Source organism: Stenella coeruleoalba (genome assembly GCF_951394435.1).
Source record: "Stenella coeruleoalba genome assembly, chromosome: 19".
Taxonomy (NCBI): Eukaryota; Metazoa; Chordata; class Mammalia; order Artiodactyla; family Delphinidae; genus Stenella; species Stenella coeruleoalba.
In genome coordinates this window covers 11,959,759-11,986,906 of record NC_137165.1, presented here as the reverse complement: position 1 = coordinate 11,986,906, position 27,148 = coordinate 11,959,759, and the positions used below count along the sequence as shown (strand labels likewise).

The window sequence follows — 27,148 nt, the reverse complement described above, 5'->3', positions numbered from 1 at the left end:
TACATGACTGGAGCCTGAGAGAAGAACCAGGGCTGGAAACTGACATTTAGGTATTTTTCACACAGATATGACAACAGAAGAGAGGAGACAGCATCAAGTCTTGGTGGGGTGCAGGAAAGGGGAGAAAGCCCAAATGAAGCCTACTCTTTAGAGAAGGAGGAAGAAGAGAGGTCAATAAAGGGAGTAGATGGAGTGGTGAGATTAAGAGAAGACAGTAGGCTGCCATGGAATAAGAGAAGGAGCAGAGAGGCAAAGGAGAAGAGAAGCTGAGCAAGAACCCCTGGATTCAGCAATTAACTACTGAAGAACTGGGGTAGGGGGAGGCAGGAAGAAGGGAGGAAAAGTAGTAGAGCAGAGAGAGAAGGGCGGAGAGATGAAGAAGAGACAGTGGGCAAACTTGTTTCGTTTTTAATTATTATAAGCCTAAATAATGTGTTACTGTTCCATGGAGAACAAATAAGTACAGCATAAATCATTTATTCTGAAGTTTGACTCAGCGGGCACCGGAAATAGACTCGACTTGTTTGTTTAATAACTCCATCAAGAGAGATTTACTGAGCACCTACTGTATATCACTGAAGAGTCAGTCAGTCAATACTTCTGAAGACCCGTTACACTGGCCCCTGTGGTGCAGTGGGGACCCCAAGTGAACAAGGGATATAGTTTCTGCCCTCGAGGAGCTAACAGCTCAGTGGGGGTGATAAGATACAAACACAGACGTTTATAATTTAAAGTAATAAATATTAGTAAACATTTCCCATTCCAAATACAAAGACAAGAGAAGAACAAATACCTCCTTATTATCCTGGGGTGGGTGAGTGGGCCAGCTTGCTTCTAATCCCAACTCTGGACATATTTGGTGCCTGAACACAGGTTTCCACAAGGGGGAGTTTAGGACTAATGCCATTTTTGCCTGAGGTATTGCCATGTTACTTCCTAACTCTGGAAAGAGAAAAAGAAGGCTGATGAGAGTTCTATTTTTTCCTTAATATACTGAGAATCTTTGAACTGGTGAAGAAAAGGTTTTAAAAAAACTTGGGCATTAAGACTTGGAGGGAATTCACACACATTTAGCAGAACATAATTGTGATACTTCATAAACAAATACCCCAATGAACCCAAGCCATCAGGCAGTCCTGAAATGCTACCATTCTCTACGACAGCTTCAGTTACAGGTGCCTCTGAAATGACTTAACCCGTGTAGTAAGTTGAAAACAGAATGGGAACTACCTCTAGGGTATAACAGGAGACCATTTAGAAACGTTTCATTATGGGCACATGTTCACAATTCATAAACTTAAGTTTGTAAAAAAATAGCAGCAATAATTAAATACCCACCATGTATGTGTTTATGAATAAACAAAGAAAAAAGACTAGATAGAAATAGATTAAAATGTTAATAATAGTTATCTCGAGGTATCAGGATTAAAAATGGCTTTTCCCCTTTGCTTTTTTCCGTTACGCAATTTTTGTATGATGTTTTACTTTTAAAGTGAGGAAAAACTCAAGACATGATATAGAAATAAAATACGCTAGCAAGTTTCATTCTATTTCTTGTTTCACTCATCCTTGGATGAATTTAACAAATAAGTTGAAGAAATCACTTTAAGGCTAAATCCATGTTCACATATTTATACATATTCACACAAATATTCAGATAATTAGAGAATATACAATTAATTTATTCCATATTTCTGCCTTCTTGTTGGAGTATACCAAAATTGACTCACAAAACAATGATGACAATGCTGCCCAAACTCAGCTCCCTCCCCACTTGTCCTCCACAGACAGGGAATCCACCATGTCCTTCCTTGGCAATGTGCCCCAGTGTCTGAGTCAAGCAGACATCTTATTGTGGTTTAGTTTAAAGGAAACTGAAAGGGAATTTTATCAATCCCCTTTGCTCTACTGCTATGTGGAGACAACTTACACAAAAGGGGTACTACCTTGCTCTTCAATGTGGCTGTTAGCAAGAAGGGAAGGGATGGTCTGTGGACTTACGATGCACGGATTTGAGTGCCATGCACTGGGAAGCGAGGCGTCCCATCAGCCGGGAAACAAGGAGCTGTAAATCCAAGCCCCAAGACACGGCGACATCAGGCAGGCCATAGGCAGTGACGGTGAATTTGTAGCCCCACTCGTTGTTGCTGCTGTCAGAGTGAAAGAGAAACTGCAGCCGGGGACCAGCCTTAAAGGTCACTTTCTAGAGACAAACAAAAAAGTCATGTGGTCAAACTGATTAGAGAAGGTAGCATTTCAATAATAAGCATGTTCTTCACGACTCAGAAAGATCTAAATATAAGATTGGTCTAAATATAAAATTGGTCCCTGGAGGTCCAGTGGTTAAGACCCCGCGCCTCCACTGCAAGGGGCATGGGTTTGGTCCCTGGTCAGGGAACTAAGATCCCACATGCCACATGGCCAAAAAAAAAAAAAAAAAAAAAAAAAAAAAATTGGTCTATATTCTCACCATTATATCTTATCACCCCCACCAAAACTACTAAAGGAGAAATGTATAACGGAGTGACTGAAACAGAAAATTCACAACTGCATCTTATGAAGAAGCAAAGTTGAAAACTGCTGGTCGGTTTTCTAAACCTCAGATGCCCATCTGCCCACCATCTACTCAGCCAGAGAGCATGCTGCCCGCTCCTCTGCTCCCAACCAAGACCGCTGACAGCAGAGAGAAGGTCAACAGTGAAGCAGGACTTAACTTCCCAGCCCCAGAGACCATGCGGCCCTAACTGTGAGGGAGATCCTGGCTTTCATCACCATGGTCAGGGCCCTCCTGGACTCACTGGCCCTTTCTTGCTAAGGATTACAACTCCCCATTTACTCTGACAATGTGATATAAACCAGGGGTGGCAAACTGTTCCTATGAAGAATCAGAGAGTAAATCGTTAGACTTTCTGCGCCATACAGCCTCTGTTGCGATGACTCAACTCCACCACTAAAGTGCCAACGCAGCTACAGATGAAACAAACAAATGGGCGCTGCTGTATCCCCAAAAAACTTTATTTACAAAACAGGTATTGAACTCTGCTATAAGCACTTCCTTTTACGAAAGTGTAATATAAGTGCTTCCCTTCAAAGACCATATCTCTATTACCGCCTGAGGCTGACAAAAGGAGAAGAATTGACACAGAAACAAGTATCGCATGGCTCTCTGGGAACATCACGCACCTTGGGCCATTTATCAGTGCCGACTTTTGTGTCATAGCGTGTTTTCCCACCTCTAGCGTCGGTAAATTCCAGATAATCATACCTGTGAAAGCATAATCTTTATCACTTTCCATCTCTCATTTCTGATCCATTATTGCTTGGGGAAAAAGAACAGGTGAGTTGTACCTTTTCTCAGTTTCACATCGCTCGTCAAATTCCACCTCAAAATAGGTTGCCCCTGGGCTAACAAAGACAGACACCTCATGGCAGTTATTTTCATAGTTGTGAGCAGACTCCTTGGTCCACGTATGTAACACCACAGGACGTTCCTGTTGCCAAGTCTCCACATCCAGCTATGTAGACAAACGAGTTAAGAAAGAAGGGTTTTCATCACTCTACATCCAGCCACACACAGGAAACTGCTGTGCATCAGTGCCCCAGACAGTAGCTTTTGACATCCCTACACGAATCATCACACAGGCTAAAAATATACCTGATGTTCCCATCTATACATATCGATCAACATACATTTATTCAGCAGAGAAGACACGGGGTTTCTATTGCATTATAGTAACTCTGATTAGCTTTTATTTTTCTAACTATGACTATCTGTAAGAACTATTTCTTACAAACCAGTACCAGCATGAAGTTCCAGTACTAGCATGAAAGACCTTACACTCCTATTTGGGACCCTGGCAAACCCGAGCCCACCTTGTCTTCTCCCTCCCTTTTTCAGTCTTTGCTTTTTTTGTCTTTAAAATAGGCTTTAAAATATACGCCCTTTCTACTCCCACAGAGTTGTGAGATTCAAACAAGACAGTGAAAAAACATTTTGTCCTGTAAGGCTGAGTAAGGGAGAAAATGCTTTTAAATACCCAACCCTCTAATTTGCCTTTCAACACAGATTTTCTCTTCTGGACTTCAATTTGGTTAATCATTCACATGGTTTTGATATAATTTCATGTGCTGTAGAACAATTAAATTAATCTATGTACAGCTTCCTCTGTGTCTCCTGTCTAATGCTGACCATATACCAAATCAACTCAGACTGGCATTTATTCTTGCTGTCAAAACCAACACTGATAAAGTTGATAGGCACTGATAAAAGTACTGATAAAACAGAGGGGGCTCTTCTAGAGGTAACTTATTCGTGTAGACCCGTAACTGAGTGGTATGTCTCATTACGTGTGGTCACAGGGTTCCTAAGAGGGGATACAAAGCAGGTTCAAATGCCAACTCGAGGTACCTTGTTCAGTCCTCCATCAGGGTCACTGCAGAGCTCCTTCAACAGCTCTGTCAGGGCACTGAACTCTCTCAAGAGCGTGCAGTGTGAAATATCTAATGTGCAAAAGTCCAGCAGAAAGATCACCTACAGGAAGATGAACGAAGCACTTAGCGTCCACCTCAGACTCGCCCCCTCCCACCCCTTACAAATGGCTGCCACTCTGTCTTACCAGTTGACGAGCTGCCATTGAAAACACCGAATTACATAATTTTTCTACTACAGTTTTCCCGCTATACTGTGACAAAAGGGATTCCAAAATCACTCTCATGCGTGCCAGAAACTGTCCCACATCTGCCAAAACATAAAGAAAATAATTAATATTTTATATGGTAGAAACATCACTTACTTGGTCATCATCAAGGACAAAGCTGGAGAGGGTCACAGAAGCTGTAGAGGGAATTCCCCGTCAGAGAAGACCATGAGACCATTTCAGTGTCATACAAACGTTTTCCTCTGGGAGGGAAAAGCACTGCGAATCTCAGTAAAAGTTTACTTTTAAAGTGAGTGATTTTTTTTTTTTTTTTGCCTTTGCTACTTTTCCATGGGGTGGAGATATCCCTTTTATAAGTGAAGGTACATGGCTGACCAACCCAGTTGCTGGTCTGCCTCTCCCTTTGTTTACAAAGGGCCCGCCTCTAGGTACGCCATGTGACAGGCCAAACTTGAAGAGCCAAGACTCAATGCTGTAAGCATTTTTGACATGGCTGCTGAGACCAAGTTTGATGGAACTGATTTTTCTACACACAACTTCTCAGAACCCATTGGGTTTTGTATAATTTTCTGTGGGTTTATGGGACATGAATATTTTCTGTGGTTTTATGGGACATGAATATTTTCAGTACCAGCAAAGATCACAGAAGTGCTCACATGTACCTTAGATTTTTAAAGTTCAAGACTTTCTTTTTCGGATAATTTGATTAAAACAGGGAAGACAGACTCTACTGAAGAATATAGTATCATCTAAGAGTGCTGTATGACCGCAGAGGCAATGTTTAGGCCGTGAAATGACCCAACCGTACAATAAAAACACTTAGGCATACTACTTCATTCAGACAGGAAACTGAGCAAAAAGACATGCTACAGAATTCCATTTTAAGAAGAAAAAAACAACCCGAAGACAGATCTGATTTGTAATAATGAAATGAAAACAACACACACTCTGTTCTATGTGAGGTACTAAGAAAAGAGCACACACAGAGTCAAACCCAAACACCTATCTGTTTTCATGGATTTTGTACTGAAACTCACATTTTTCAATAAGGTCAGCGGCAAGATCTTTGGCTCCAGAGTCTGTGCTCTTCAGCTGCAGGTAGCACCAGGACAGCAGGCTGCCTTGGACAGACCAGAACAGGGAGAAGAGCACAGAGCCCACCTCCCCTTGGGCCCCATCGACCATCAGCAGCTCACACTACAAGGGAGGAGAGAAATGGAAAGTGTTTACAACAGGCCATTCACAGAACACAGCCAGGGGCATTCTGTAAGAGAGCAGCTGTCAGACACAAAGAGATTCTAGGGAAGTGGGGAATATTTATGACAGAGCTTTCAACCCAAAAGTGACCAAGAAAGACGGCATTATGAAAACTCCTCTCTTGCCCTCCAGCTGTTCAGAGCCTTTATAGATGTTGGACTCCACGTTCCCCCTTCCACCCCTTAGGAACTTTACCCCACGGTTATCTTCTCTCTCCCTCTCTCTCTCTCTCTCTCTCTCTCTCTCTCTCTCTCTCTCTCTCACACACACACACACACACACACACATCTTCAATAATTCCTTTTCTCTCTGGCTCCTTCCCCTGAGCCTTCAATCAAATCTCTCCCATTTTAAAAGACAATTCTTTATCCCACTACAGCTCTCTAACCATCATCTTTATTCTCCAGTTTCTCTGAAGAGTCAAATGACCTCTAGGGATAAATTCTTGCACCTACAAACCACAAGATATACTACTTCCATGTAAATGCCCCGAACTGGAAACAACCCAACTCTCCCTTCCCTCCAAAGTAAAATGGATAAATAAATTATGGCAGATTCATAAGGGGAATATTGTGTACCAGTGGGTTGGGGGTGGAGGGGGAGAACTGCAGCACATACATCAACATGCATGAATCTCAAAAATGCTGTTGGGTGAAAAAAACTTGTCCCAGAAGACTGAATGCCACATGATTCCATTAAAGACCAAAATCAGGGAAAACAAGCCTGCTATGTAGGGATAAGTAGAAAGAAACACAAGGAAATGATGAATATAAATTTCAGAATGGTGGTTACCTCTGATGAGGAAGGAGGAAGGTGAGCCATGGAAGGGCACTGGGCAGGGAGGGGCAGACTGCAAAAATACTGGTAATGTTCCACTTCTTAAAATGGATAGTTGTTTCTTTAAAGTGTGCATCAATATATATGTGTACATGTGTTCCATCTGAAAAAGCTGCCTGCACCTGCTGTGCCTGCCTTTCCCCTCCCTGCCACTCTACCCCTCCTGCACCCACCACTCGTTGAAGCCATTCCTCAAAGGCATTAGTTGCCACCTAGAGAGCAAAGCCTCCCCACTTAACCCCAGCCCTGGGAGCTGTGCCAGCCACGGTCCTACTTGAAGCTCTCTCCTCCCTCAGCTTCTGTGGCCCCTGACTTTCTTCCTGCCTCTCCTTCTTACTCTCCTGGCTGCCCTTTCTACACAGATGCCCACAGGCGATGAGAGAACACTGACATTCATGGCTTCAACTATCACCTGCTGGTGAATGATGGCAAATCTCCATTTCCAGCACTGACTCAGCTCCTGAGGGTCCAACCAGACACTGTCACCTGAAGTCCTCCCAGAACCATAAACCCAACATGTTCGAAGCCTAGCCGTTAGCACTCTCCTCTTCAAATACCTGCTCCTCCCCATCTTGTCACTGGCCTTTCACATATGCTGTTATATTAAGAACACCCCTTCCTCTATGCCTGATCAGACTCCGTTTGTGGGCTCACAAGGAGCTCCAGCACCACCTCCTCCAAAAAGCCCTTCCCAAGCTCTACTGCCTTCTTCCACCAGATGGGGTCAGGTGTGCTCTTCTGTACCCACAAGACCTACGCTTTTAGGCCCTTACTGTATTATGACTGATCACATGTTTGCCTGCTTCTCAAGACCGTGCTCTTTTGGCACTGTACCCCCATGCCTAGCACAGGGCCCGGCACGCAGCAGGCTTCTCGTGGATCTCTACTGAATTAACAGACTTGCGAGAAATTTTTCAGACTAGGTACATTTCTGACCACCTTGAAAAAAAGTTTTTTTAAATCTAACTCTTCTTTAGTACAACCATAAATGTTTCTTATTCAAAAAGATAATTCAAGGAAATATCTCAATGGCTGCAGTGATCCCTGGCCTGGGAGGTTTGGTGAGGTTTCTAACTTCCTTTGTATCACAGGAAAGTGACAGGGAAGAAAAGACAATCACGTGATCTCCAAATAGTGAAGATTATGAGGAATTCTCTTGGACAAATGCTATCTCACTTCTCTACGTACAACTCACAGCACACCTGACCAAGTGGAAAGGGGACAAGACTAAGAGTCGAATAGCCTGGGTTTTAGTCCTGGCTCCAGCACATACCGACTCACGCAGGAGGCAGAATTAACACCCACGAAAACCAGTGAGAACACTGGAGTCTTCTGCCCAGGGGCACTGATGATGGGAACGTAGAACTTAAATCAGCAGTCTGGGAAACACAGAATTTAGATGAGCTCCAGGAGAAAGGGAAAGTGTGGGAAATGGCAGAAATAAAAACAGATGAGAATGAGACACGGCTAACCAGGGCAGAGCAAAAACTGATGGGCAGTAGGCTGGAGTAAGATTTTTAAAGAAGACTCAAGAGATGGGTCTGGAAAGAAGACAGAAAGGAGAAAATAACCAAAGAGAACATTAATGTGACAGCAGAAAATAGAGCATTGATTAAAAACAATTAAGGCTTATAAAGTCAATACATTACCTTAAAGAACACAGGCATCACAGTAAAATAAAAATAACCCTGAATTTAAACTAATATTAGGTCTAAATAGTGGCCAGTCCAGTGCGACCTAGCACACTACAAATGACAACCCAGCACACTGAAAGCTCTCTAAGGTCCCTGTGAGCAAATGGGGGGGGGGGGGTAAGTGCTGAGTGGCCTATCAATGCAGGCAGCTGGGAATGAACGAAATCATGGCTCCAGAAGCAACCTGAAAACAGCAAAGCACTAACAAAAACATAAGAGATTTAAAGACACCAAGTTCAGCCACGTCATTAAACACATCAAGGGTGTGGTCTGTACTCTGCCCACATCTCCTCTACCTCCCTGGTTCCTGTATTTTATCCAGAGAGGTAGTGCTTGGTCCCCTACTACAGGGCTTTGCTACTTCAGAATCTCTGGGGGTACTTGATATAATGCAGAGTTTTAAGCCCTACCCCCAGAGACTCTAAATCAGTAGCTTGGGGTGGGACCGAGAAATCCAAATGTTTGCCACAATGTACCAGGCGATTCTGATCCAGGTGACAAATGGACTACATTTTGAGAAACAAAATCCTTCATGTTAAAAAAAAAAAAGAAAAGAAAAAAACTTTAAAATATCATTAGCACAGAAAAAAAGAGACCATCTTTTCAGATTTGATTAGCCTGTGGGTTTGCTAAGTAATCTTAAATTTTAAAAAAAGTTAAAGGCTTTTTCCACAGAATTCACACCACAAATATATGACTATGCGCTGGGCTCACTGACTGACACCAGAAGGGCACTCAGTAAATACCCATTCCTCCTTTTCAAAGGGAGTCTTAATGAGCACTTTCAGGTATTTATTGCTGGCTGACTACCAAGGGGCAGGGAAGCAACCTCTCGCTCATTTTGCAGGAGCTGCTAACTAGAAGCAAAGGCAGGCGGGGAAACCTCTGTGCTCGTGTGTGACAGTCGTAGGCAAAGTTACAATCATGCTGTAAATGAGGGCTAAAGGGGAAGGAGCCACAACTGCCCTACCCCGTCTCCTAAAGGCAAGAGGCAAAGGAAACAGAGCGGCATCAGTTACCTCTCGAGCAGCAACAGAGAGCAGAGTGCTCATGACGGCCAGCACTTCACTGATGTCCGTGTCGGCCAGGTCGCCTTTCTCAGGTAACAGCAGAAGGCCGCCTGGATCCTTATCACTGAAAGGACACAAATTAGTCATGACACCTTGTTTCAGGAAGGGGATTTTCACGCTGTCTATCTCAAAAGGTTCCAAAAGAGAACCTAGCAAGATTTCACTGTCAGTTCTATGGGATGTGAGGAGTTTGGGTCAGGAAAAGGCCAGGGTCCCAGCTGGGTCTGTGCCACTGTCTGTCCACATGTACTTATGTAAGCACAGGCCCATAAATCTTCAAGTCCTTAGAAAAGATTCCAGGGAATAAATATGATGAATAAATCACCTTGGCCACCAACAGGAAATAAACCTAATCTCATGACTGCTAATCTGACAATCCAGGCTAAACATTCCCTGTGTCTTCAGAGTTTCTTCACATGAGCCCCAGCCTCTTTCATCATCCTTGATACTCGATTCTGAAGACATTTTATACAGTCCTCTAAATCTGGCCTCCGTACCAGGTATAGTCTCACCTGCAGACAGCTGCTCAGGCTTTTAGTCCCCTCCCTCCTTCAAGAGTCTATACCTCTAATAATGCAACCTACAGGCCCATGAGCTTCTCTGGGAGTCAAAGCAGGTAATGGTCTCCACGTCACCCCTCTCAGCACAATTTTTGCTAAACTACCACTCTGTGCCTCTGCAGTTGGGCTTGGGCTTTAAGGTATCTGGGTTTTTAGACTTGAGGACTGGACCCCAAACTCCTTCAGCTTCTTTTTTGTCTTCAAAAATCATGTAGAAACTGAAGCATTCAAGGAGATTCCCCATGGGTTCAACTCTAAAGTGTCTTACAGTGACTGGGACTTGGAGCAAATTCTTGACAAGACTATTATTCTACCACTATTTTGGTCACTTCTGAGTCTAGTGATACCTCACTCTAGAAACCTGGCTGAGTGAGGGAAGTACTTGGTTACTCCAAAAGCACATGAAAGGAAGGGAGAGCTCAAGAAAACAACGTTGCAAAGATCTGAAATACTGGACAACTGAAAAGAACTGTAAACTTACCTAAAATACGTGCAGAGTGAGCGGAAAGTGAGCTGCAGGGACTGCTTGTGTTCCTGCTCAGTGACATTCTTCTAGAAAACAAGACACTGCGGATTCAGGAAATCTATTCCACAACATTCTAGAGCCCTAGAGCAGCACAAAATGCCACGGCCCACTGATCCCAAACATGGGGAAAGCCGGGGTCAGCAGACCACCTCACGGGCCCAACTTAGACATGGCCTAGCGCGAAGAGGGAGCAGAACCAAGAGACGGCAGGTTTGCTTCTGTTCATTGCTGAAGCTGACATTTTCAAGCCTTCCCGCAGGAAAGCTTGATGCAAATGTTTAGGAAGGTGACTTCCAAAAGATGTCTATTTTCATCCCTGGGCAGGCCATCCCAAGAGGAGGGGACAGAGACAGAGCGCCTTTCTTGTGAGCTTTCTTTTGTTTTTTTTAAACAGGATCTAAGCTTTCTCTGTATAAGTCCGAACAGCCTACGGTGACAGTTAAAGGAATCACACCCCCTGATGAGGCTATGGGTTACTCTGGGGGCACTTTTTTTTTTCTTAATTCAATAAATGTGTTGAACACCTATTGCTATGCAAGGCACTGGGGGAGATTTCCAGAGGATTGAAGACCCGGGGCCCTGCCTGGCACAAGAGGCTGGGAGAGATAAGATATGGTCACAAATGACAGCAGTTCAATTCATCTGCACGAGAAGCGAAAAAAAATATAGACCTTACCACTGCTGTCAGATAGATGGGCAAAGGAAAAGTTAATGAGCTGCTTTACTAACACACAGCAATGTCATTCAAGAGGTCGCATGTCCTCTATTTTTCCATGTGGGACACGAGCTAACAAAAAAACCATTTGCTCAGCTGCCTGATAAATGCTTCCAGCAAACAAGTGGGACAGAGATTCATCCACAATTCAGAGTCAGCTGATACTGTCAAAGGTTAAAACTCACGAAGTAAAAACTGATCCAAAGGGAACCCCTCATGCACTGTTGGTGGGAATGTAATTGGTGCAGCCTTTATAGAAAACAGTAATGGCTTTTGAGGGTGCTCAAAAAATTAAAAACAGAACTACCATATGATCCAGCAAATTCCACTCCTGGATGTTTATCCAGAGAAAACAAAAACACTAATTAGAAAAGATATATGCACCCTCATATTCATTGCAGCATTATTTACGATAGCCAAGATATGGAAGCAACCTAAGTGCCCATCAACAGATGAACGGATAAAGAAGATGTGAGATACACACACACACACACACACACACACACACACACACACACACACACACACGATGAATGAATATTAGCCATAAAATCTCACCACTTGTGACAACATGGATGGACCTAGAGGGTATTATGCTAAGTGAAATAAGTCACACAGAGAAAGACAAATATTGTATGATTTCATTTATATGTAGAATTTAAAAAACAAAATAAATGAACAAACATAACGAAACAGGAACAAAGTCATAGATACAAAGAACAAACAGGTGGTTCCCAGAGGGGAGAGGGATGGAAGGAGGGAAGAAATAGATGAGGGAAATTAAGAGGTACAAACTTCCAGCTGCAGATTAAATGAGTCGCAGGTATGAAATGTACAGTGTGGGGAATATAGTCAATAACTATGTAATATCTTCATATGGTGACATATCATGAAATAAACTTATCGTGGTGATCATTTTGAAATGTACAGAAATATTGAATCACTATGCTGTATAACAGGAAATAATGTAGTGCTGCAGGTCAATTATAATTCAAAAACAAACAAACTCATAGAAAAAGAGATAAGAGGCAGGGGTCGGAGGAACTGGATGAAGGCAGTCAAAAGGTACAAACTTCTAGTTATAAGCTAAATACTCGCGATGTAACGTACAACATGATCAATGTGATTAACACTGCTGCGTGTTATATATGAAAGTGGTCAAGAGAGTAAATCCCAAGAGTTCTCATCACAAGGAGAAAAATTTTTTTTCTGTTTCTTTGAGATTTCTTTAATTTATATGAGATGATGGATGTTCATCCAATTTATTGTGATAATCATTTCACGATGTATGTAAGTCAAATTATTATGCTGTGCACCTTAAACTTATACAATGATGTATGTCAATATATCTCAATAAAACTAGAAGAAAGAAACCTGATCCCTCAAGCTGATATGGAAATTTTGCAGAGAGCTGAAAACAACCAAAGATCCTCCCTCCTCTTGGAAATCCTCCATCACTTAACCTGAACAAGATTCTCCTCTAAACACCTATTGCGTATAGGGTCAGTTTTTCCTTGTGGCAGTGCCCCCAAACAGACTGCAGTCATTTGGCATCACATTTTATGCTTCTTTTATTCCCTTTTTTGTTTCTATGGGGCTTTATGCATCCGACAGGGCACTTATATTGCATTTACTAATTAGTTGTTACATACAGATATGCCCTTTTAAATGCTGCATCTCGTTTTCTTCATCAAAGTCTTCTCAGTACTTCTAATAGTTGTTTGTCTAAACAGACAAATAATGATTATTTGTTTTATTCTTTCTGATTGTTATTTTTAAAATTTCTTTTCCGTGTCCTACAGCACTGGCTAGGCCTTCTAATATAATATCAAAGAGAAGCAGTGACAGTAAGCATCCTTGTTTTATACCTCACTTTGGAAGGGATGAGTCAGTGTCCCAAAGACCAGTACATTGTTTATTGTAGGTTTTGGATACATGCCCTCCAAGAGATTAAGGAACTTCCCTTTTATATCAAGTTTGCTAAGGGTTTTGTTGTTTGAACCATCATCAGAAGTTAATCTTATTAAAATTTTTTCTGCATTTATCAATATGATTTTTTTCCTCTCTGATTTCATTGACTGATTTTCTAATGTTAAACCATCCTTGCATTCCTAGGATAAATCATAATTTTGGGTGGGAAGATTAAAACTTGGTTGTATTTTCTTTACAGATATAAACTGAAATATTTATGAATAAAATAAGTCAGGGATTTACTCTGAAATAATAATGGGGGGTGGGAGTGGGTGAAGTATATTACAGATGAAACAAGATTAGCCTAAGTTTATAATTATTGAATCTAGGTGATGAGTACACTTGGGGGGGTTGGAGGGATTCATTATATGTATTATTTAATCTAGTTTTGTGTTTAATTTTCCCATAATAAAAAGTTAAAATGGCGGCTTCCCTGGTGGATCAGTGGTTAAGAATCTGCCTGTCAGTGCAGGGGACTCGGGTTTGAGCCCTGGTCTTGGAAGATCCCACATGCCGCGGAGCAACTAAGCCCGAGCGCCACAACTACTGAGCCCACGTGCTGAAACTACTAAAGCCCGCGTGCCTAGAGCCTGTGCTCCATAACAAGAGAAGCCACCATAATGAGAAGCCTGCACACCAGAAGGAAGAGTAGCCCCCACTCAACACAACTAAAGAAAGCCCACGTACAGCAATGAAGACCTAATGCAGCCACAAATAAATAAATAAATTTATTTAAAAAAAAAAAAGTTAAGATGTTGGAACTTCCCTGATGGTCCAGTGGTTAAGAATCCTCCTGCCAATGCAGGGGACTAAGGTTTGATCCCTGGTCGGGGAACTAAGATCCCACATGCTGCAAGCAACTAAGCCCACGCGCCACAACTAGAGAGCCCTCATGCCGCAGCTACAGAGCCCACACACTCTGGAGCCCATGCGCCACCAGAGAGAAGCCTGTGCACCACAACTAGACAGAAGCCCGCGCACCACCACGAACAGCCCACGCGCCGCAATGAAAGATCCCATGTGCCACAACTAAGACCCAAAATAAATACATAAATAAAAATAAATATTAAATAAAAGGTTAAAATGTTAAAAAGAACACTTGGTTGTAGGCATATCATAAAGCTGAAGGAGACTAAACTCTCCCTTTGTGATTCAGCAGGTTCTAAAACAGAGGTCAGGATTATCTCTCATCCCCACCCTGAGTACAGCGCTATGTCCTTAGATACTTGTGTCCCACACAAAACTTTGCACACAGTATTAAATACACATTTGGGAAACTGAAACTGAGAGGATATTCAGAGAAAACAAAGACTAATAAGTTTCACCCCAACAGAGTTCTGGAATGGAATCCATACTTTTAACGTAAATAATTACCATCATGGTGAAGAGATGGTCCCGCCGGGTCTGTCGATCAGGAAAGAAGACGGCAGCCCCATTAAGAAGGGTATTCCTGACTTCTTGTTTCAATATTTCCATGGGTGCAGAGTCTCCATCCACCCTATCCACCACTGGTAAAAATGAATAATCGGCTTTAATATATCCCACCTATTCACTTACAATATATGTATCGGCTGTAGCCCATACACTCGCTACCAGAGCAAAGAAATACTTCTGTACAGGCTAGGCAATGTAAAGAAATTATATTTTTATTTGTTTACGTTTAACAAAAATAAAGACTCTATGTACCAGTTTTTACATTATTTCTGTCCTTTTGAGACACAACTTGGTGAAGCCTTCAAAATAACTTCAGATGATCATGTGTTTTATTCTCAATTAATATTATCATCTCCCCCACCTCAATCTATCAGCCTCATCCCCATGTCTCAGCTGAAGTAAAGACTGGAGTGTGATAGCAATTACTCTCAATATAACACAACTGTATATCAGAAACCAGGAGGAAGTCGTTGAAGAGGGACTAAATCCTGAACTCCAAATAATGATTCAAAAGAGGATCATGGAAACTCATTTTCCAAAGATGTAAACCCTTTCCTGGGTTTGCATGGTCAGAGGACCCCCTGTTCTCTAAAGCAAAAGGCCCTGCAGGCTACGAGCTCAGGGTCACAGTAAAGAAGAACCCCAATCCCTACCATCACACAGGTGTGTGTAGAGCTCCTTGGCGGCCTCTACCCGCCTACGGCTCATGCTTGGAGCCTTGGCGTCCTCAGAGGTGGCCGACACGTCTCCTTGCAGCACGGAGAAACAGCTCTGGAGGAGTTGCAGAAGCAGGGTTTGGGCACAGATGCATTCTTCCCTTGGGCTACAGAAAGACAAAGAACATCAGAGAGCAAAAATGCAAGTTGCTTTTACCCTCCAAGCCAAACAACTATCTACAAAGGGCTCTCCCCGCTAGGCATCAGGCTCAGTAAAAAGAATGCCAACCAGAGGCAGAAAGGTGGAAAGGAAAGAACAATGGACTGGGTAGTGACTGAAAACACAGACCCTGTCTGACTGTGCCCACTCTGGGCAAAGAAATACACCTCTGATTCTGTTTCTTCAGTAGTATAATGAGAATACTATAATACTTGACCTGCTTATCATTATAAAGTTGTAATATAAATGACAAAATGCTTGCAAAAACACTGCCCTAATAAAGCACTTTGTAGAAATGTAAGGTGTTTATTTTCAACAATAACCAAATCTTTCAAATCAGAGCAATATAAACTAGTAGGAAGTAAAAAATCTTGGAAGAAAAAAATTGTCCATTTAGAACAGCAAAACTCTGTTTTCAGTTGTGCTTATCAATATCCGATTATCACCTTGTAACAAATTCTGACTTACTTTTGCTTTAATTTACTGTAAAAATCCCAGAAGATCTGCAAATCAAGACCCGCGAAGTCCAGAAAAGATCTGTATTTTAAGCCACTTTCCTTCTGCTGTACCTAAAAAATAATAAAGACCAGAAAAAATAAAATTGAAACATGTATTTAGAGAAATATTGTAGTGGCTCATTTACTTCTCACTGTTAAGGGATAAGGTGGCTCCGCATGTGTAAAATTCCAACATAACTGATGCTTACTCTTAAACTAAAAAGTCCGTGAACAACTGTTTTTGGTGTGAAACTTTCTAAAATACGTGTGTGTGTGTACGTATGTACGTGAATGTATATATATACACATAACACATACACACACATCCCTATGAAAGCTCCTTGACTTCATAGATTCTACACCTGGAACGTAAGGGAATCTTTACTTGGTGATGATTATTGTCCAGGACCATCCTGCAGCATGTTTTGACCCTTCCCTGCATGTAGGCTGAAAGATCAATTCTACTGTAATCGCTTCTGCTACTCCTAAGCATCTCCCTCTCATTTGCTATTTTCTGCTGTGATAGGAGAGCTCCAGTAACAAAGACCAAACAATCCATATACAAATTGAGTCACCAGCCTCTGAACATGCCCTGAAGCAGAACGCAGGTCAAGAGTAGATACTGTTGCGTAGCACATGTGAGAGGGCTCCATTGGGTTCCTGAGTGATAAGCCATGTCCTCTACAGCGATGGCTGCAAGAACCTTTCTTTGAGTAGACTGTCACTGTTTTCATTAGTGACTGTAGAAGTCAGTATCAAAAACACAATGTTCACAGCAGCATTGTTTACAATAGCCAAGATATGGAAGCAACCTAAGTGTCCATCAACAAATGAATGGATAAAGAAGATACGGTATATGTATATGATGGAATATTACTCAGCCATAAGTAGAATGAAATTTTGCCATTTGTGACAACATGGATGGACCTGGAGGGTATTATACCTAATGAAATAAGTCAGACAGAGAAGACAAATACTGTAAGTTTTCACTTATATGTGGAATCTAAAAAATGAAATAAACAAACAAATATAACAAAGCAGAAATAGACTCACAGTTGCAGAGAACAAACTAGTGGTTACCAGAGGGGAGTGGAGTGTGGGGAAGGGCAAAAATAGGTGAAGGAGATTAAGAGGTACAAACTACTAGGTATAAAATAAAATTTAAGTTACAAGGATATAATGTACAATACAGGGAATATAGTCAATATTTTATAATAACTTTGCATGGAGTATAATCTATAAAAATATCAGGTTACTATGTTGTATACCTGAAACTAATACTGTAAGTCAACTATATTTCAATTAAAAAAAATCCTGTTATTATTTTTGGTACTTTTAGTAAACAAAGAGAATTCACCTACACTTCAGGAATAATTCTAGGACTTAAAGAAGACATAAATTCCACAAATGTGCTTTGTCTCCCTGTCAATCAAAGCTGGGGCTCTTTAAGATCTGCATGTAGGTGTATCCCAGGAAACCTCACGATGGTGGCCACATGCCACTTCGTCTTCCACTGACTGATGCCATTAATGCCCAACGCCTCACTCCCCTTGGCCTCCCAACATCATCACAGCAGCATAATGCCTGCCGTCCTCATTTGTACTGCATGGCTTCAGCAGGGCCAGGTTTCACTGGTTGGTGTTCCTTTCCCCAAACACTGTCGTTACTTTTCCCAAAGGAATGAGGTCTAACAACTGAGGAAACACTACCAGGTCGTGGGCGAGCTGCTGGATGAACTGAAGGGTCCTGAGGAGCAGTGTGGCCCCACAGACGCTCTCCTCCACGCCCTTTCTGCAGTGAGTACGGACGATGCTCTGCTCTGCTTCTGCCCTCGCGGGCCGGAGGTACCCACTGATGCTCAAGCCTTGTACTCCCAGGCGCTCTGCCGACTCCTGGCGGGTGCAGAGGAACTTCACCATCAAATACTGGAAAAGGACAAGACAGAGGTGAGGAGAAGGACTTAGAAGCCCCAGGTACTGACGAAAGGGAGATAAAGGCCTTTCTGGGCAGGTCTTCCTGTGACTTTAATAATTAATGAGGTACCACTATGCCTAGCACTGGAGACACAAAGTATAAGCCCAGCATCTACAACAAACAGGGAAGAGACAATACAAACGCTGAAGTCAGGTTTGGGGAAAGTTCACAATAAGAGAAACGGCACTATTCCTGCTTCAAGGTAAAAACAGGATGAGACAGGATGAATAAGAGAAGGACGTCTGCTCTGTGGCACAGTCATTTTGAAACAGACAACAGCTATATGGTGAAAAGAGTCAATGACTGCCCTAAGGGATCATCTCCAAGCCCCCAATTACCTGTAATCCATGTGCTGGGAGCCCAGGACACAGCCTTGTCTGCTCAAAGCTAAAACCATTTGCAAAGCCCAACTTCTATGCACACTCTCTGCTTATTATAGTGAAAGCTCCTTTGTTGAGGGCCTTTCAGAATCCACTACTCAGCTGCACAAATATTTACTGAGCACCTACTATGTACAAGCCCTAAAGATAGTTCTTGTTTCTCTTTTTTAAGCTTCTTACTAAGATTCACAACGGAGGTTAAAAAAAATTAAGTAGCCAGATAACCATTGTTTCTACAAAAAGACATCTCTCTTGCATTTAGGCCTGTGGACTTACTGCTCCCTCAGCCTGAAAGGCCCTTCTCCACACCTCTCAGCCTGGCTAAAGATGACAGCTTAATCAACTTTCAACACTTGGCATCGCACCAACTTTCCCGGGAAGTCTTCCCTAGTGAATTCCAGGCTGGGTAAATGTTGTTCCTCTAGGCTGCAACAGCCCCCTGTGTGTCTCTTTATCAGCCCATATCACACTGTCTCATACATCTGTGTCTCCCACTAGACTCGGAGCTCCGTGAGGGTCATGATCACGTCTGATTCACCTCCAGGGTTCCAGTGCTGGCACAGGGCTGGCACAAAATAACCGCTTGATAAACACTTACAGTACAAAAGGAGGGGAGTGGGCAGGTGTGCGAAGGCCACACCTCACTGACACTTACCTTGGCAACCCTGCACTGTTGCAACTTGACATCTGCTTCATCCCACTCTTCCTCCAGCTCAAACCAGCCAATAGGATCATCCTCGCCAAGGTTATCAGACGGGCAACCAATCCTGTAAACACAAAGGTAATCACAGAATGTTCTCCTATTCCTAAACTTCTCAAGGGTCTAATGAATAAGGCACCACCTAAATGGCATTTAACTTGTTTACCCGGCCTGTCGGTTAACAGTCGAGGACGGGGTGTGGCACGTGGGCCTCTATGAGCATACAAGGGAGCTGGCGGTAACATCCTCCCCATTTCTCAGCCTCCTCATCTGTGCAATGGGAACTATGATTAGTCCCAAATATAACCTGAGAACTAAGGAGAAAGTCTGCTTCCCTAGATAACTTGCTTATCTGAAGAATGAGACCTGAAGTCAAGGCATCTGAGATGAAGCTACTCAGGAATAAGGTACAATGCAACAGCTGGTGTGTGCTTCTGGAAAGATCCAAAGGAGAGGCAGGTTCAGTTTTCTTTCCCTAGGTCTGGCTAACATAGGTACGACCGGCCTGAGATTCACAACTGCAACAACTGAAGGGTAAAAGCTGAGGAACTTTCAGATCCTGGAGCTCCAAAAAAGGAAAACTTCAGCCTCCACAGGCCTCAGGATTTTTCCCTATTACTTAAGAAGTCCTTCCAGGGAAGCATTTCAACCCAAAGGCTGAAGAAGTACAACTGTGTGCTGTTTCTTTTTTTTTTTTTTTAATTTATTTATTTTTGGCTACGTTGGGTCTTTGTTGCTGCACACGGGTTTTCTCTAGTTGCGGCAAGTGGGGGCTACCGTTTGTTGTGGTGTGCGGGCTTCTCATTGCATTGGCTTCTCCTGTTGCGGAGCACAGACTCTAGGCACGCGGGCTTCAGTAGTTGTGGCACGTGGTCTCAACAGTTATGGCTCGCGGGCTCTAGAGTGCAGGCTCAGTAGTTGTGGCGCACGGGCTTAGTTGCTCCATGGCAGGTAGGATCTTCCCGGACCAGAGCTTGAACCCGTGTCCCCTGTGTTAGCAGGCAGATTCTTAACCACTGCACCACCAGGGAAGCCCTTGTTTCTTTTTAAAATTGGATACTTGAATGGTACTTCCTTTTTAGGAATTAAATAACTGAGAAGGAGAAAATGGCAGTCTTTTCAAGTAACATTCCTAAAACTTTAAACTATTTAGTCTGTGATAGGCTAACAAGCTAGCCAACACATGGGTATTCTGTATAGATAAGATAAGCAAACACAGGGATTTACAAGAAGAAAACAGCAAGAAGAAAAAGACAAAGAACCCAGAGTAGGTTTTGTAACAGAGAGAAAAAAACATTCTCTTCTTACAGTTAAGTCTTTCTTAGCATAAACCTTTCATGATATAGTTAACCCTAAAACCAATGGGACAGGTGGTATTCCGTCTTAGCCCAAAACCATGCCAATGACTTTCATCGATACGGTGTGTTTGAGGATTTTTCAATTCACCCTTTGGGAGTCATCAAGGAAATCCTTGAGATACAGAGAGCTGGCAGGATGTCAGAGAGTGGGGAGAAGCAACCTTGCTCACTACACCCACTCACAGGCAGGGTGGAGAAAACAGAGCTAAGAATCAGTCCTCTTAAATATGTACAGCAACCAAACAGCTGGTCCCAGAGTGTGCTAACTGACCAATGTCTGACCAGAGGGCAGACAAAAAAAAAAAAAAAGGCAAGAAGACAGACACATGTTTATTACCATTTTGACCTCCAAACTGGAGAGGGACTGATAATATGTAGCCCAAGCAAATCAGGATTTCAGAGTAGTTCAGGCTGGAACCAGGAGCTAAAATCAACAAGGGACTAGCAAATAAGCCTGCATTTAGGTTCCAAAAAAAATCATCCTATATAAGATGTGAAAGATCTTGTTGGACAGCAGGTTTAGGGGAAAAAAACCCTATATTAATATGTCCCAGGAGTGGGACACAGCTACTTAAAAACAAGTGTATCTCTAGTTATTGTTTAAAAAGAAAAGCATCTTTTAAAAAAGCATGTATGCATGATGGGAGAGAGATTTGTTTCAATTCATTTAGAGGGCTGAAATTAAGACCACAGAGTTGAAATGACAAGTGTAGATTTCAATAAACATAGAATATGTTACTGAAGTGCAGTGAGTTCTCCATCATTAAGGAATTAAGGATATCCTAGGGAGGCTGAGTGACCCTTTGTCAGGAATGCCACCAAAGGAAGTCCAGCAGAGAGAGGAAGTTACTCTAGATCCTTGCTATTCCACGTGTGATCCGTGGTCAGGGAGCATCAGAGTCGCCGGGGAGCTTGTTAGAAATGAAGGTCTCAGGCCCCAGGCAGAACCACTGATTCAGAATCCGCATTTTCACACAATTATTGGTGGTTCATACGTACATGAAAGCCTAGTAGTACAGTACTCAGTGATAGTAAAAACTCCAGCACCCCACTACCTGTGAAATACAGGAGCAAAAAGGGCAAGTCTCGGGCTCAGCTGCATGAGTTTTAACTTGCTACTAGTAATAAGGGAGGTAACACTGTCCAAGAGGTCACCAACGACGTCTGTGGCTAAATCCAACAAGTCCACTTCTAGACTTACCTCACCGACTCCGGGGTAACATCCAACACTGTTGCCCACTCCCTACCTCTTTAACCACGATTTTCCCCTGGCTTCCCTGCTGCTTCTCTGGCTGTTTTGCTCAGCCTCCCTTTCTCTGCTGCCCCATAAATGCTAGTGCCTCTCAGCATGTTGACCTAAGGTCTCTGTTCTTTCTTCCCAGCCCACACACTCCTGCAGAATGACCTCTTCTAATTCATTTTAAACTATCAACGAGGGCTTCCCTGGTGGCGCAGTGGTTGAGAGCCAGCCTGCCGATGCAGGGGACACAGGTTCGTGCCCCGGTCCGGGAAGATCCCATATGCCGCAGAGTGCCTGGGCCCGTGAACCATGGCCGCTGAGCCTGCGCGTCCGGAGCCTGTGCTCCACAACGGGAAAGGCCACAGCAGTGAGAGGCCCACAACAGGAGAGGCCACAGCAGTGAAAGGCCCGTGTACCGCAAAAAAACAAACAAACAAACAAAAACCTATCACCGAAATGTCTCTCATATCTCTGCCTTCAGGACAACATCTCTTCCAGGTTCCTGACCTGTTTATCCAACTAGCTGTGGGATATCTCAGAGGCTTCCTAGAACCTCAAATGCAACAGGACCAAAACTGAGCGCATCATCTTCCCACAAACCTGTTTTCCCCGAGGTATTTTCTGTCTCAGAAAAAGGCGCTACCAATGTCCCCTCTGGCGAGCCAAGAATCCAGGACTCACTGATGCCTAAGCCTCCTTCTCTCTCCTACTGTACATCAGTCACTCAGCAGGTCCTGCCGCTTCTACTTTCTAGCCGTCTCTTCAATCGTCCACATCTCTCCATGGCTCCTGTTGCTGCTCTAGTTGAGGTTACCCACACTCTGGCTTCCCAGGTGACCGTGACAGCCTCCCCCTTTTCATCTGGCCTCCCCGCTCGCTCTCCTCCAGCCCACCTCACATAGCAGGCTCCAGAGCAGCACTTCCAAACCACAAATGCGATCTCTCCTCGTTCTTCTTGAAGCTCCTCAGCAACACACTCCACCCTGCTCCCTTCCCCTGCCCCCATGGCTTTCAAGATAAAGTCTAAACCCTGAAACAGAGACAAAAGGGCCTTAACAACCTGACCCTTTCCTAGCTCTCCAGCTTCACCTCTCCCCACTCTCCAACTCACGGCACACCTCAGCAACGTGGGGCTCGTCAGTCCCTTGTGTACGCCAGACCCCACCTGAGTTCTCAACTCTGCTCTGCTCTTTGCTCAGGCCACTCTCCTTCCACTTCTTCAAGTAGTTAATTAGCTTTAGCTCATCCATATTCAACACCTCCTCCGGGAAGCCTTCCCTGATCAGGTCAGGTGCTCTGCCATATGCTCCCAGAGCACCTCATCCCTCCTACCCACCTCGCATTTATAGTACTGTGACACTGCAGGCTTTATCATCTGTCTTCTGAGCTAAACAGTAGGCTCCACAGAGCAGGGAACGGGCCAATCTGCTCATTACGGTATCTTCAGTACCTAGCATCAGGCCTAGCACATCGTAGGTGCTTAATAAATATTTTCAGTAAAAACACAAAAATAGGAGGAGGGAAGCTGGGGCCTGGGTAAATTTTCCAGTGGCTAGATAAGACTAGAGACCTCAGGCTGCCCACAATTCAGGCATGTATTATTACCCAACCATTTTGAAGATGGGTACACCTGGTCACAGAAGGGATCAAGTAAGAGACTATGAACAAATTAAAATATATGTCTTCACATGTGCTGCCAGAAAGCAATGAATGCTCACGGCCACTGAAGATGGGTTAGTGGCAACTTTTCTATAAAGAAAACGTATTTCACCAATAAGAGAATGTATACAATCTTATTAACTATAAAGATTTTTATTCTGTTCCTTACCTGCTTTTTACAAATTGCCTGAATTCCTGAAGCTTCCATTTGTCATATTTTTCAAACCTTTTGAAGTGTTCTTCTGCATGAAATTTATCAGAAGATGAATTATAGGCAAACACCAACCCACACTGGGCACCAATGCCACCACGTCGAACCTGGAAATAGAGATCTAAATAAAGTACATCAAAGGGACCAAAGTTCTGTGGCCATTTTGTTCCCAAATAATATGGTCAAATTCAAATAGCTTAATGCAAAAATCAAACCAACAAACTGAGATTTAAAATACATTAAGTCCTGGAAAAGTAAGAAAGCTGCTTCCCAAGAAATGATTCCTTACTTTTCTTGATCCTTATACTCACACCATCTACAGACTTAACAATCTATTCATCTTTGTGCCCTTGCCCTCTGCTACAGGCCTGACACAGAATAAATAATCACTAAATGTTCAATGAAAAACCAGTGACATGGACCTCCGAAGTACAATCATATTTTTAAAAATAGCAGTAACATTTCCTAAAGAAGGCAGCATAAGAATTACCATAATTCTGATCTGAGTAACTTGAAAGGCAGATTCAGTTCCTGTAGAAAAAATAGTACTTGCTCTGGTTTTTCCAGTCTCTGTAAGAAAACCTACAAAAAAGAAAAACTAAAGTTAGGATGACTGAGGCATCTGTAATAACCCCAAGAACTAAGACCAACAAAACCAAAGCATATCCTTTGAGGCAGAGGGCATCTAGTCTACCTGGTTCTCTCATAAAAATTAGAAAAAGAAAGAAGAAAATTAGAAAAAGAATTTCCCTCTGGGCAGAAGCAACCCCCCGAGAGACACCGAGGTAACAGATCATGGTCCAGGTATAACTTGGTCAGAGCAAAATCTTTTCAACTATACAGGCCGCTCAGCTCTGAGGTAACGATAAAGAAATTAAAAAGTTGATAAAGACTGTGACTTTAATTCAAAGAGACAAAAGACTGGACAATCAATCACCTTTCTAAACCATTCCTGAAACCATGACTGACGTTTGGCTGGGCTGTTAGAAGCAAGCAGGCTTAAAGGCTGAGAGAGGAATTAGATAGCTTCTTGAATACTCTTTCAGGAAAGACTGTAAAAGTCTTTGAAATGGGCAAGAAAAGCATGCTGGGTGTTTGTTCAGTGCACTCTTTGGGTCATCTCCACCTTTCTTTGTCTCTGAACTATTTTACAACTCTGTAAATTGTAGAATAGTAACAGTAATGCAAAAGATTCTTGTCCACACAAATAAAAATTGTGTCTATAGGAACATAGCTGATTATTCCTTATGAAGACTGACCAATTTTGCAACCATCTGTAGATTCGTGTCAGCATTCTTACTGGTCTATGTGTATTAATGAGTTCTCCTTTGACCTGCTTGTAACATCTTACTGGTTCCCTCAGTAATTAATGGGATAAATAAAAAGATTGACGTCTTCATTTTATATTTGTATGAGAGTTGTGGTTCACCTTTTTTGCTGTTGTTAATTATCCTTTAAAAATTTACAAAAAGGTCTGTTAAATCCAAAGCTGCTTTTCTCTTTCCAACCTCTGTAAATTATATAACTTACACATTTACTCAAATCAGCCTGACCACCCATTCTTCCTGAAACCACGAACTGCTTTCAACCACTCTGCCTTATCAAGATGAAAAGACTAAAACCAATTTCATGCTTATTTCATTACACTGGGTTCAATAAAACAAAAATCTGTGAAGTTAAATCTCCGTAAGAGATTTAAATAATATGCATTATTTGTCACCAAAACCAAGAAAATTAAATCCAAAGGAACCTTTACTAAATCACAGGGAGAAGCTATTATTGATCTAATGCTATCAAATAGTAATTCTACAGACAATTTTATGAAGCCATACGGCCAGAAATTCACACAATTCTACTAACAGTAATACTAAAAACGATCCCACTTATTGAACTGTCACCTTTCCTAGGAGGTCTGGATGCCTCTAACTAATCAAATCTATTGTAAAGGCTGAAATGCTGCCTGGGAGTAGCTGCCAGTTTTCATTAGTCTCAAAGTAGCTGAAGCAATAATTTAAGTCAAAAGAATCAGATTCTTTTAAAATAACATTGCCATCAATTTTTTTAAGGCCCAAATAAATACATACGTTAAACAAATAAAGCTTAAAAAGTAAATAAATAAAACCTCTGTGCTTCCTTTTCCTGGTAAAAAACCAGCTCATAAGTCTAACTATAATATTTTAAAGCTACAACTGTTTGGACACCATGCCCCTCCTGCCCAATTTATTCTCTTAAAATGACAGGAAGAAAATAACCAATCTCAAACATAAAGAATTCAATAACCCTACTCCTTCAGTTCTATTGGCAGCAGTCTGCACTCCTTTAAAATGCCAGACTCATGGCTGTGACTCACGGGAGGTCAGCCCTCGGAGTGTCCACGTTCGTGTTCTCCGGGCACTCTGTGCAGCAAGGGGGAACGTCCAGTGTTTCCCAGAAGCTGGGGAACTTGAAAGGTAGCAGTGAAAAAGAGCTTTGGCCCCCGTAAGGGGAAGAAACAAATCACTCCTCAAAACCCCACAGTTCCGGCTGTGAGGACTTTCCTCTGTCCTCCCTGTCTCGTCAGGTTCATTTTTTTGTAGAGGACGGAATCCTAACCTGAGTTACAAGAAACAGACAGTGACGGTTGTGGAGGGAGAAACCAGGGGAAACGAAGGCTCCTCCCCACGCCCAGTCACATCCCACCTGGGTGCTCATCAGAAACACAACAAAAGCAACAAATCCACACACTACAACTAGTTTATGCAATTTATCCATGCAAGGTTAGGTGGAAGGCAGGGAGGAGAGGGGGATGGATGATACACAGGGAGAGTAGCAAACTATTCAAATCAGACCAGGCAGAAGAGCTGGCAAATGCATTTCAATAGCTACAGAAAAACCTGTGGTGCTTTCAGACTTAGAATGGTCTGAAAAATCCAGGCTGATTTTAAGGACAATGAAAACACCCTGTATGGTATTATAATGATGGATATAGGTCATTATACATTTGTTCAAATCCACAGAATGGAAGACATCAAGAGTGAAGCCTAAAGTAAGCTATGGACTTCCGGCGATTATGTGTCAATGTAGGTTCACCCTTCGTAAAAATGTACCACTCTGGTGAGTGATGTGGATAATGGAGGAGGCTCTGCATGTGTGGGGCAGGGGGCATACGGGAAATCTCTGTACCTCCTTCCAGTTTTGTCGTAAACCTAAAACTGCTCTTAAAAAAAGAAAATACAGTCTTTAAAAAGAAAGACTAGATGGAGACAATCTGAAATTGTTATAAAAGTTTAAAAAAGTAAGATAAAATAAGAGAGGCCTTTCAGTAGATGATGATGAGAGTATGAAAAAAAAATCCATACACTGGTTTTAAGAAGATTCTGCCTTACATACTCCAGAGACAAAAATCCCAATTCTTCAGAGAGCAAAGGAAAACTGCAGAGGGCCTTTGGTAGAGTGGTCTTGCTTTCCTGAGTGTGGGAAGGGGGAAACGGGCAAAGAGCTGCCACCACCTCCTCCCAACCCCACTTTGGATGGCAGGTGACTGGGCGGTCT

At 42.7% G+C, this 27,148-nt stretch overlaps 1 protein-coding gene across 11 annotated transcripts in view; it reads right to left on the bottom strand.

Annotated features, from left to right (window-relative positions):
- Positions 1-27,148, bottom strand: part of ZZEF1 (zinc finger ZZ-type and EF-hand domain containing 1) — a 142,473-nt gene that overhangs the window by 82,074 nt on the left and 33,251 nt on the right. For all 11 annotated transcript variants that reach the window (XR_013824983.1, XM_079903943.1, XM_079903942.1 and 8 more), the window contains 16 exons: positions 24,108-24,199; positions 23,576-23,724; positions 19,105-19,216; positions 17,805-18,020; positions 16,067-16,167; positions 15,376-15,545; positions 14,663-14,796; positions 10,558-10,628; positions 9,466-9,580; positions 5,696-5,855; positions 4,617-4,738; positions 4,409-4,531; positions 3,349-3,515; positions 3,184-3,265; positions 2,002-2,203; positions 794-942 (listed from right to left, as the gene is read on the bottom strand). Coding sequence is in view for 10 of the 11 variants with exons in the window: in XM_079903943.1 (XP_079760069.1) it covers positions 794-942; positions 2,002-2,203; positions 3,184-3,265; positions 3,349-3,515; positions 4,409-4,531; positions 4,617-4,738; positions 5,696-5,855; positions 9,466-9,580; positions 10,558-10,628; positions 14,663-14,796; positions 15,376-15,545; positions 16,067-16,167; positions 17,805-18,020; positions 19,105-19,216; positions 23,576-23,724; positions 24,108-24,199 (2,165 nt within the window). In the remaining variant the exon portion in view is untranslated. The remainder of the gene's footprint in view (positions 1-793; positions 943-2,001; positions 2,204-3,183; positions 3,266-3,348; positions 3,516-4,408; positions 4,532-4,616; positions 4,739-5,695; positions 5,856-9,465; positions 9,581-10,557; positions 10,629-14,662; positions 14,797-15,375; positions 15,546-16,066; positions 16,168-17,804; positions 18,021-19,104; positions 19,217-23,575; positions 23,725-24,107; positions 24,200-27,148) is intronic.